Source organism: Dermacentor variabilis, chromosome 4, assembly GCF_050947875.1.
Source record: "Dermacentor variabilis isolate Ectoservices chromosome 4, ASM5094787v1, whole genome shotgun sequence".
In the NCBI taxonomy this organism is placed as follows: domain Eukaryota; kingdom Metazoa; phylum Arthropoda; class Arachnida; order Ixodida; family Ixodidae; genus Dermacentor; species Dermacentor variabilis.
Window position 1 is genome coordinate 7,689,251 of NC_134571.1, and position 12,274 is coordinate 7,701,524.

The 12,274-nt window shown below is 42.6% G+C and overlaps 1 protein-coding gene across 6 annotated transcripts in view; it reads left to right on the plus strand.

The window, feature by feature from the left end:
* Positions 1–12,274, plus strand: part of LOC142578625 (multidrug resistance-associated protein 1-like) — a 289,636-nt gene that overhangs the window by 65,264 nt on the left and 212,098 nt on the right. For all 6 annotated transcript variants that reach the window (XM_075688047.1, XM_075688043.1, XM_075688046.1 and 3 more), the window contains 2 exons: positions 1,302–1,363; positions 5,634–5,762. In XM_075688047.1, the coding sequence (XP_075544162.1) occupies positions 1,302–1,363; positions 5,634–5,762 (191 nt within the window). The remainder of the gene's footprint in view (positions 1–1,301; positions 1,364–5,633; positions 5,763–12,274) is intronic.

Below are 12,274 nucleotides of genomic sequence, written 5' to 3' on the forward strand. Positions count from 1 at the left end.
GCTGGCAGATATTTCTTCCTTTTTCCAGCTCAAGCCTTCTGGACTGGTCGCTTGTGAGCAGCAAAAACCTAAACTTACGAACAGCATCATAAACCTAATCTAGTACTCACCTGCACTTACTTGTAATTAGCAAGATCTTGGCTCCTGAGCGTACTCGAGAAAAGAAAAAGTGCCTCACGCTGCGTCACATGTATTGTGAGCGCTGTGATGCAGTGCTGCGTTTCATTAAAGGCTATCATTTGCTTTAAAAGCTTGGTGCATTGCTGGTTTACTTGTGCAACTTAAGAATAGCCCTATTACGTTCAAACATACTTATACGACCATCAAGAGTCCAGACTATATTTTGCATGCTACAAGCTACTACTCTCATCATAGATCATACAGTTTATCATAGGTCATCGAACAAAGTAAGAAATAGTCTTTTTTTTTTCTGGAGAACAAGTTTATTTTCATTGACAAAAAAAGGTTGTTGGTTTCTATTGCAAATGTGTGCAGCTCGACACAAATTACCATACATTTCGTTCATAATAGCACCTTTACAGGCAAAGAAATAAAGCTAGGGAAGAATACCAATATTTATTCAATTGTATTTTACATTCCTTCAGCCCAAGTCATTTTCATTGCGCATTTCATCATATAAGAATACTCTCTGCATAAATTATGTTCACATACAGCAATTACACACCGATTCATAAAACAAATTTTGACTCTACCTTTCTTTAGAAGAACTGATGGAGTGTTTTGTCTGTGCAGAATTGGTGCTCCTCTTTGTAGACTCAGTTTTAATGTTTTTACTGAAGAAAACAGTATTAAGAGCTCTATATTTTAGCCTCTCAAACCGAGAAACAAACAGCTGATGGAAAAGGCAAGTATGTTACCTTCGCAACTGATGGAGCTCCGCTGCATTCAGAAATCTGCAGCTGTCTATAGTGTCACTGTGAAGACGGTTTCCAGTTTAAATACAGGGATAAATACATTGCATTTTCTCTGTAATATGACCACAGCAGCACACGATGCGCGCCACTTGTGACAACCCTCTGATGGAAGCACCACGGTTGTCGTCATTAAGCAGAGAAGCTCTGAACTATGCTTCATGCCCAGCAGGTGGCACACCTACCCATCTAGGCACTGTACTATGGCTATTAATGCTTCACCGTTTGGGCGGAACTGCCATTTTCTTCTTTTTTCCTGTTTGTTACCTCCAACTCTTGATCTCATTGAATTGGACATGATGGCTGAGTTTTGCTGACTGTACATTGTACTGTCTATGTCAGAACACTCATTAATCTTTTTCTCTGCAGCATTACTGTGTCCTCCAAGAGTGGACGATCATCCCCAGAATATTCTTCACTCACATGTGGCGGTAAGCAGTTCTTGTTTCACAGACAGAGATAGTTCTAGGCAACGTTGTTATCAGCCATACCTGCTCTTTGTTAAAAACATAACTGTCATTTGGCTGTTATTGCTGCTGTCCTGGCTAGGTCCAGTTTATGGAGAGAGGCAGGTCTTAGAAAAAAAAAATATTTTTCTCTGAGATATGGTGCCAAGTATCATGCACCAAGATCTAAAAATATGCAAATATCATGTAGCTGGACAGAACCAAGGTAATGTTGTTTGCCATCGCTTAAAGATACTCAGATAATTTTTTGCATTTCACCTCATTACATAATTGGTCTTAATTGATAACTTCTCAAACATTGTAATTAGATAAGAAGTGTCAATGAGAAAATTGTAAAGCCACATGAAAAATTCCCGATACAGTTTTCTGTTGCTCAATACATACTACATAAAAGTGTTTTTTCGAGTGTGAAAGAAGCCCGCGAATACAAGCCAAGTGCCTCGAGTGGCCAGTCGGGCTTGCTTAGGCAGTTTAGGCCTCACCAGTGCTGTTTCACCAGGTGTCAGCCACCAAAGTTACAGTTCAGTGCTGCATCAATGGAAAATTTATTCACAGTGACCACACATCTCTTGGCAAGTCGTAAAGCCACAGCAAGTAAAATGCTTGGATAATTGAGCAGGTGCAGATTTTTTTTGTAACATGTATAAAAAATTTCCTAGATATAGCAGTAAAATTGGGGTGCGGATTATGTGCAAATTTTGCCTGGAGGTGTGGCTTCATAGCAGCACAAGTGGCCTTCAAGATGTAGTTTCAAGGCAGCGCAGCTTGCACTAGGGTCAAACTATCTTTAGGGCAGCGTTCTCCACATGAGTTTTGCTGAACAGGTGGGGAACAGCACTGCTGGCCGAAGATATGATGTGGACATGCACATGCGAATAGAGACTGTTTTTAGAAAGATTTGGCCATTGTGTGCAAGCATTTCTCCGGGTTATATACGCAAATTATTTTTTGTCTTTAGTTTATATTTCTGGGTTTGGGAGTGTGGCTTGTATGTGAAAAATATGTATATAACTCTTTTTTTTTTTTTTCGAATGCTGAAATTCAAGCCGATGCAAATATGGAATAACATAATATTCTATTGAATATTCAAAAATAGTTAATATTTACACAAGCCTAGAACTGCCCTGTTGGCCATCATTAGCAAGCATGCCTACTCAAGGGCACAACTGTCCTCCATACCCTGGCAAAGCCTGCAGACACTAATGAAAAAAAAAAGTGCTTATGGGAAATTAACATTATGATTATTAATATTTTGGAGAAAAGAAAATGGAAAGGTCCTTTTCTTCCAATACATCAATGAGCCAAACATCAGTGCAGCTCTCTCATATTTTTATTATACAATTCAGTTTCCTTAGATTTTCTTTACGATGAATGTCAAGAGAAATAACTTTCCCTCCTATGTATTAATTAGAGTCTTAAATGTTCATTTTCCACACGCGTTTGAAACTTGGCTAACTTGGCTATGATTGAGCATCTTGGTTCTCCCTGCCCTTCCCACACGTTGCATGTGCCACTTTTAGTCCTCTTGACACCTCTATTTCATTTTGCTGGTCGGTGTTTGTTGACCTGCTCTGTATTGTGTCCTTGCAACGAGGAGTGCATTTCCAAGCAAATCAAGTTTGTCAATCATAGGTGATGTAGAGAGTTTCGTTGTACCACAGTGCAAAGAGACGGATGTCTGCTAATTATTTCTGTGCTGAGAACCTGTTTCCTTGTTTTCTTAAAACAAGGAAGTTTGGATGTGCAGCTCCAGCCATTGAGAAACCTCTTACTGCCGAGGCTGAAAGGGCTATGCACCTCGACTGATGGCTCTGCAGTTTACAGCCATTGCCTAGATTGACTCAGCTGTTCACTTTTCTGTAAGCTGTTACACAGGGGCTGGATATTGATTTCAATCATTTGGTCCTTTCTCTCACATGCACCAGGAACTTAACGCTCATTAGAATGCACTGCTATAAATCAAACCTGTGACTTGATGGTTGCAGGTTGCGTGACAGATAGTTGCCACCATCGAGGGGGACACCAAGGGTTTTGTCCTGCCCTGTGACACTGTCGTTACATCACAGACCATATGGCTACATGCTTTTGCTTTACAGTTAAACCTCTATATGACGAAGTTGGTAAAATCTGCAATTTCCTTTGTTATATGGAAATTTAGTTTTATTGAAATTCAACCTTTTATACAAATAGGTACAATTGCTGGTAGATTTTTCTTGCATGGAAGGGGCCGCGAAATTTCCCAAATGATCGTGCAAGTAGGAAAAAAAAATTTTATGAGAACAAAAATTATTCTGTTGAAATTGAGAGTCGGCGATGAAAGATAGTTTCATTCCACATCGAAGATATCTTCACATCAGCTGTACAAAGTGAAGCCAGCCATGCTTTCACGTCCACTTCTCTCTTGCAGCTGATAGTGTCGCCTGCAGTAGGATGGTGCTATCATGAAAAGCGCTGGCAGCAGGAAGCGAATGCTTCATCTGCCTCTTGCTTCAATGCATCTTTGAAACTCAAACTTCCACAACCTTCAACACTAAACACGCAGGAAGATAGAGCATGATGCTTTTCAGCTCACCCTGTCTTCGCACGCGCTACAAATTACCTCTCAAACAGGGCATGCGGGCTGTGTATGAGCTCAGTTACGCTGACAACCATGCACAGCCACGGTCGCACTGGAAAAGGAGATGCGCACCAACTTGCCCAAGCTGTTTTTTCCTTTGTTTTCGTGCTTGCCATCGCTGCCGAACTTGCATCGGGCCGCACCCACGTAGTGTGTTTTCTTGGCTTGGGATTTGCCTGCCATACTGTTTCCTGTGCCATTTGAGTCTAGCTTGATGTCGAACCATGTGCCACCGAGACTCTTTTCCTGATCGACACTTCCTCCAACATCTCTCCCAAGTGTTGGGGGTAGGGAGGAATTACCACTCTTGTGAGAATTACCCTACCCACGTGGGTTTGGCTTAGCCATTCTTTCTGCGAGATGAGAACTGCTTCCTTTAGTTCGGCATAAGTGTTTTGTAATCCAAGTGCCATCAGCTTTTCGGTTGACGTGCACTTGGTTAACCACAGGGGAGCCTTATAGCACTACTAATGAGGGTGTCTACTTGTTTTTCTTCGTTCTGGCTGACTCATGACTCATGATGGCTCATGACTAGGGCTTGATTGAGTTGGAGCGTGTCCTTCTCTTTCATCCCCTCTTTGTGATATGTGATTCTGTGAATCATTTTCACTATGTTGTTTGTTGTGGTTTGTAGCTTTTTGATCATGCGTGATGCCTTGCAGTTTCTTTGGACCCAAAACATTAGTATTCGGGCTTTGGAGACTTTCGGAACTGCATGTCCATCCAGTTTTATACTGACTTCGTGTCTGTTCTTGCACCACCCCTCAAGTAGAAAGATACAAAAACCTATTTAGCAGAAACCCCCAAATGTGCTAGGGAAATTCTAGCTTGCCAGTGTCTCGACCGTCAAAAATATGCACTTCCCCATAGAGACTAAGCGGCGAGGATGTGATCGTAAAAAAATACAGACAGGTTTTCATCCACACCTGAAAAGACTAAGCACCGTGTCTCCTGACTGGCACCCTAAGGTTAAATGCTCGTGGTGCGAGGGTAGCTCTTCTTTATATCACATATCATGGGGCTGCATGCGAAAGCCACAGACACTTGAAACACAGTTAAGCATACTGAAAATCGTAAACCCGGAGCAGTGGGAGGCACAGCTGTCCAGCACAAACATGGGGGAGCAGCTAACTCTCCTGCATCAGGCCTGTGGGACCTTGAACTAGAGGACTTCAACCATCTACATCCCAAACCCTCCTTCCTTTCTCATCAATAAAGTTTCTATGTACATATATAAAGTTGGCTACTTCGTTATGTTGAGCATTATGTTTTATTAAAGTTAGTTATATTGAGGTTTAACCATGTAAGCACTATTTTTTGTGTGTGTGTGCAAGAACTGTTGCATTTCTGTATTATCATGTGAACTGTTCTGAAGCCTCGCATTGTTTTCTCTAAAGATATGGTAGTAATTGTTTTGCTATTATAGTCAGTCAAAGACTGCTTTTAATTGAATAGAATTTACCAGTGACAGAGTTTCTTAGTTTTTTTTTTCTAGGCTGGGAAAGAGGAAAGTAGGGGTACTTATTGTATATAGTGTTTTTTCTTACATGCTTCAAGACCTTTCACAAAGTGAAAAGAACACTTTGATGCATGCAATGCCCTTTTGTAATGTTGCAGGATTGTCCTGCTTGGATATCATGGCAAATTGGATCTGTCCACACTACATCGACTTTGCACTGACCTGAAGTGTGCTAATGCATTCAGAGCATTCCACAGAGCAGCTATTAAGAGGCCACAACAACTGAGGTGAGTGCTTTGAGTAGCGCACAGCCTACCTCACCTCACGAGCAATATACAGACGTAGTTTCATCAGAAGCTGACACTAAGCTCACATAGTGTGAGGACCTCACTGTGTGGACATGACGACTTTGCTGCAGTCAAATTATGAGCACTGCATTTGCCATGCAGATAGCTATATGGCCTTTATGATAGGCCAACTTCTAATTTGTTGTAGCGCGAGCAGAATGACACAAACATAGAAGGCACAAGAGACTACACACAGCGCTGAATGACCAGATGCGAACAGCTGTGAACATCCGCCATGTCCCCTCGAACAGAACTTCAAGAACCACTGCTGTGCACTACAAAACAAATTTAAACTTCGAAACTTTTTTGTGTTACAAGAGAATCGTATTATTTGCTCAAGTTAAAGACAACTCATTAGTATTATAACTAGGGGTGTGCGAATTGTGATTTTTGAGAGCTTATTGAATATGAATCGAATACAGTTGAACCCGACTATGTCAAACCCGTTTACATCGAATTGTCCAGTAAATCCAACAGTTTCTGAACACGGTGTAGTTACTATGAGTATATGTAGCAAAAATTATGCTTACATTGAACAAAATTGCAGCGACTCCTGATATATTGAACATCAAGTGGCGCAAAAGTGCCCCCAGAAGTTGGCCTTCCCTCACGGGAGTGGGGAAATTCGCCGTCACACTCAACACAGCGCTTGCTCAGACAGCCAATCAAAGGCTCTTGTGCCCTCATCGTGCAAGATGGTGCAAGTCTGAGTTGCCTTGCTGCTTTTGTCGTTCGTTGTGTTTACACCTTGTGGGCCTTCTCCTGCAGTGTTGCCGTGATAGCTAGTGCGAAGCGCGTGAATTAGCCATTCACCGTGAAGCTCGAAATCATAAAACTAATCAAACATGGTAAGAAGGCTGATGTCGCCACAGCGATCAAGGCAAGAGTGAAAATATGCCTTTCACTAAGTGCAAAATAAATTATTAGACATCGCTAGGCGGCATGTGCCGCTGCCCTTTTTAAAGGGTCCAACCTTATCCATCCATTCATCCTGTGGCTTCATGGGCTAGATGCTTATACCTGCCAACCTTTATGATTTTATCGTAAAATGCCCGATTTTAAGAGCTTTACATTTGCAGTGGTGGTGTAACTGCACCATTTGCGCCATTTTGCTACAATTCGACTTGCCGGCTCCTGGCTGTACCTACTCAATGCTATTCGCTGGAACTGTGCAAAAGTGCGGTATTTTCGCGTTTTCACAGCAACACAATGTGTTCAGTAGGGTTATGCACCTAAGTCCACGACCGATTTTCCGGACATGCCCGATAATTTGGACGCTTTCTCGGCACCGCCGCAATACCCCATAGAGTCAATGTATAAGAACGTCTGAAATTTTGGCCGCAAGAACCCTTCGCCGTCCAATTTTTTTTTACTTTTTGCCATGACCGCAGGGCTGAAACGGCATTGATCGAAACCACCATTGCCGCCATTTTGATTATCTCATCGCCTCAAACAGGCTCTGTCGAATGCAAATCTGCTGGCAGCCGCAGCAAAACTAGGCCTAGCTAATTCGACACTCGCTACAGAGCTTCTTGCTGTTCAGTGCCATGTTTTACAGCGAAGCTGTTTACCTCTACCAACCAGCGATTCTTTCGTGGCGGTCCATAAAGAACTCGGCTTTCTAGAAATTGACGATTTAAAAAAGCACATGTAGCACACGCACACATGGACAGCATCATTTTATGCCAGTTGAATATGTGCACTCTGCGTGTTAACAATTGTAGTCATCGCTCTGAAATATCTTTGTTTACCTCTACCGACCTGCGATTCTTTTGTGGCAGTCCACAGAATACTTGGCTTTCTAGAAATCAGCGATTTAGTGCAGAAAACACATCTAGCGTACGCATACATGGGCGGCATGGTGTCAATTGTGCGTGATGGATCGCGGCGAGAGTCGCTGAACAATGGGCTAGCGCTGCTATAGGCTCCTTGCAATAGTCAGGCGGCACAGCCATCAGCTCAGCCATCAGCGCCAACGTGTCAGTTGCACGAAAAACCGAGGCGGCCACTGCTTTGGAGGCATGCTTTTGCGGCACTCGTCTGCAACCTGTCGGACGTTCTAAATTGTGGTTTTAAGGCAATCGAAAACATAGAGGCCTATTTTGGACCACCAATGCTTGATAAAGGGCGTCAAATTTATGAGTACAACCATCCATATCGTGTCAGAGAAGTAAACAGCATGGACATTACAGCGAGGTGCTTAAATTAAATTATAGTGTTTTAGGTGCCAAAACTGCAATCTGATTAAAAGGCCCGCTGTGGTGGGGGACTCCGGGATAATTTAGACCACCTAGGTTTCTTCAGCGTGGACCTAAAGTTAATTAAACGGGTGTTTTGGTATTTCAACCCCATCGAAATTTGGCCACCGTGGCCGGGATTTGATCCCGCGACCTTGTGCTTAGCAGCCCAACACCATAGCCACTAAGCAACCACCGCAGGTCGCGAAGTAGTTGTCACAACAAAGCATGCATGCTTACGACGTTGAACTCAAATTGAGTTAACAAATCATTATTTTATGCCACTTAAGTGAGCAAATGCGACCGTGGACGTCTTTGAACTGTCATTTGTCGTTTCATTACTTGGAGCGTGCCTTGTACCTCACAATTGTAAAGGTTTTGGCGAATTGGCAGGTAATTGCTTTTTTCTTCGTTGACAAAGTGCCTCGAGCCTATTCTGGTAGTGTCGTTCTGGCTCGAATGTGAGAGGGCATTTCTGTTGAAGCATCATAGAGAGCAATCAGCTGAGACTAAACAATGTGAAGACTGAACAAATATGCACTAGTGTGCGCGAGAGAAATGCTAATTTTCAAACACTCGACGTGTGCTGCAGTATACTTCAATCTCAGTTCTGTTCTAAGCACGAGAAAACATTGGCACAAATGAGCTTGGTTCCAGCATTCGTGTGTTGATCTTGGCGTAGGTAGAAGCACAGTGCATACAAAGCTTCAGCACAGAGCGCTTACGAAGCTAGATTTGACACATAACAACCACTGCACGTTTGTTTTGAAGCAAGACGAGCTAAACAACTATCTAAACTGATTTATGACAGCGGGAATCAGTTCGCATGTTTTTATGCAGTTGACACTTTATTGTGTTTTTTTACGGATGCTGCTGCTGGTTCTTTTTTATTTCTTTTTTATCGTTTTTGCATTTATGTCCTAGTTCGTTTAACAGAAATTCGCAAGACTGACAGGAGCCGCGACGATGCACTTCAGCTGCCGGTTTGCTTCCCCCCAGTTCAGAAGGGAAGCAGTAAAATTTGATGCTGACATCCCCTTCGCGGTAGTGACAATCCTTAACGCAGCAGTATCTGCGCTTGTTCTTTTCGTTCACATTTCTCATGAAGGAGCTGCCAAGAGGCCGTGGTGAATCCATTAAAAAATTGGAAAAGCAAGTTTTCAGGTGGGCCTGAGTGCACAACGGACTATGGTGAAATGACGGTGAGGGCCTACCTGCGGGTGCTCACCGTTGCTGCTAAGTGGCGCGACATCTACAGGCAAACTTCATTGCAGGGTGCCCATAAGGTTCCTGCGTAGAAGCGAGTAAGAAACTACCACTCGCCATCCGTGACTCATGTGTCAACCTAACATTGGCAAAGAACGCGGCAACTGTCAAAACCGAAAAGCTCATTGTATGCCACAGCGATCATAAAGCCGTCATGAATGTCGTTGTGCAATAAATGGTTATACATTGCATTTTATGGCGCACTCATTTCATTCGTTAGACTAGAATAGGTTGAGTGGATGGTAACAGCTTCGCTGGCAATCCACCTTCACAGAGTGAATTGGGCCTTCAAATTTTTTTCATTAAACGATTCGCCGCTGTTAGCAATGGCACCCACTCTGCCTTTGTAATCTTCGCCAGTGGCTTTGGTGCTCGGAAAGCACGACGCGCAACATAACACTGGTTCCCGAAAGTCAGTTTTGCCTCAATACATAATTGTTACGCGGTGAAGCAAAGCAAGAGTGGGAAGGGGCAATTGTCATGGGACACAGTACGTGTTCCTTAATTATACATGCGTGCACCCGTCATCTTCTGTTACAGTACAAGTGCCGATACTCCTAATAAGTGTGCTAGCAGGCCTTCAGGGCTATTTCGGACATGCCTGTGGTGATTTAAGCCCTAGTACTTTGGGTCTTGCTTCATAGCACTTACTGATTGCTCAGTAATAACAAGCTTCGCCAAATGGCTACAGATTACTACTGTACTACTCCAAGCGTTCCAAGAAGGCAAGTTTTTCTGCACCAGAACTCCTCCAATATGCTGGTGTGGCTGCTGCTAAACTGCTGCAGAATGATATTTTTCGTGCTCCAAAAATTGCTCCGAAACCTAAACTGGCTGGACCACCACTGAATTGTCATAATGACACCAATAATCTTATGATTTTGTCACATTTGCACCGCTTAAAAAGAAGCAGGTGTGAAATACAAATGTTTGCCACCTCCTTATTCTAGTGCTTTTAGTTGTAGTGCAGAAAAGCCAGGCACTTGTTCACCTCCAAACTCCATATTGCCAAAAGTAGTGCTTTCCGTGTTTTGCAGCTTTGCGCCATGTGGGAATTTCGATAGTTTCGTGCTGTGCTTCTTTTGTGAGATGCATCACATGCATTGGTGCTGCAGGGTGCATGCAGAATTTTGTAAAATGTCATAAAAGGGGTACTATTCATTTCAAGTTATGCTTGAGCTTTTCTGTGTATTCAGAAGTCATGCTTGGGGAAGAAGTAATAGTTTTGCAGCATGTGCTGTTGCAACATTAAAGTTCCAATGCCGGTTGGCAGCATGCCTTAGTTCATCAAATTACAAGGAAACAGAAAGACGATGTCAAAGTTGCTCATAGCAAAGAAAGCTGGGGGACTATTTCTGTTTGATTAGAGATGGATCATTCTGCAACTAAAGCTGAGTGCCTACTCAGGGCGTTGCTTATAGAACACAGCATTCCATTCGCTGTGGCCAATCATGCTGGCGATCTGTTCCTGAAAACAAAAAAGCAATCTTTATTCAAACATCACAGAATCGTTAGGAGCGCTGGAAAAAAGCCTTCAACAGGCTTGACTGGTTTGTTCCCCCTGCAAATGGCACACAGCAAGAGGAGCTTGGTCTAACTAAACAGGTTACAGATTTGCAGTATCTATGCATTACCAATAGGCATAGAAAATAATGATCATATCCTAGCGCAAGTAAGACAACCATATAGAAATATGTAAGCAATGACAAACATCAGTTCGTACAGAATATATAAAAACAAAAATAAGTTTGCTAATGAGGTTAGAATACAATGTCCATGGCACGAGATACAGGATATGCAAAATATGGGTAATGAGGAATTCAAAAATAAGTCAGTTATCCTGATTCAATAACAAAAGTACCGTAAGCATTTATGCTCTTGTGAGAATCGCAAGTATTTTGTGTTTAAATTTTTGAATTATATTATGGTAATATTATTATTATCATCTCTTGACAGTTCATTTGGTGAAATTGGCAAGCGAAATTTTAAAATTCGTTTTCCATAGTTTGTTTAACATACTTCAACTTCCCACTTTTCAGGTTTATGTGTATTGTATAAAGAATAATTTTGAAGTTCCTCCAAGCTGTCTAATTTATTGGAATTTCATTTCATTTCATTTCATTTTATTACCTTAAAGACCCACGAGGGGTATTACATAAGGGGTGGGTACATATATTTTGGTGAGCAAGTATTAACACAACGAAACATGACTGGTAACATTATTGGCAAAGTTGGATGAGCACGTGATGGCTGCGATGTCGTTGGGTAGGTCGTTCCAGTCTGCTGCAGTACGGGAAAAAAATAATGCGGCAAAGGTGGTAGTTCGGGCACGAGGTCGGGAAACTTGAAGTGGATGACGAGTGCGATGAGATATGCGGGCTGGAGGGATGATGTAGGGTGCGCGGCCTAGTGAACAATGAAAAAATTTATGAAACAAGCAAAGGCTGGCAATGTGGCGACGAAGTGATAAGGGCAATAAGTCGGATTCAGCTTTCAAAGCTGACACACTGATGTCGTAAGAATATGATGAATGGATGAATCTGGCTGCTCTGTTTTGGACTGATTCGAGTGCAGGTAAGCTTGGTGCGGGTTCCAAATGGGTGGGGCATATTCTAATTTTGGTCTGACAAGGGATTTGTACGCTAATAACTTCACATGTTTAGGGGCTTGGCGGAGATGACGTCTTAAAAATCAAAGTGTTTTATTAGCGGATGAAATGATGTTCGTAACTTGCGTGCTCCAGGACAAGTCGCCACACAAGGTAATGCCTAAGTACTTGTATGATAGAACCGGTTGTACAGGGATGTTAGCTATGACGTATGGGAAATGAAGTGGGTTGCGGCGACGCGCGAAGGACGAGATTTTACATTTTTGAGGGTTAAGTTCCATTAACCAATTGGCACACCATTCCTGAATGCGGTTAAGGTCGTCTTGAAGAGATATTTGGTC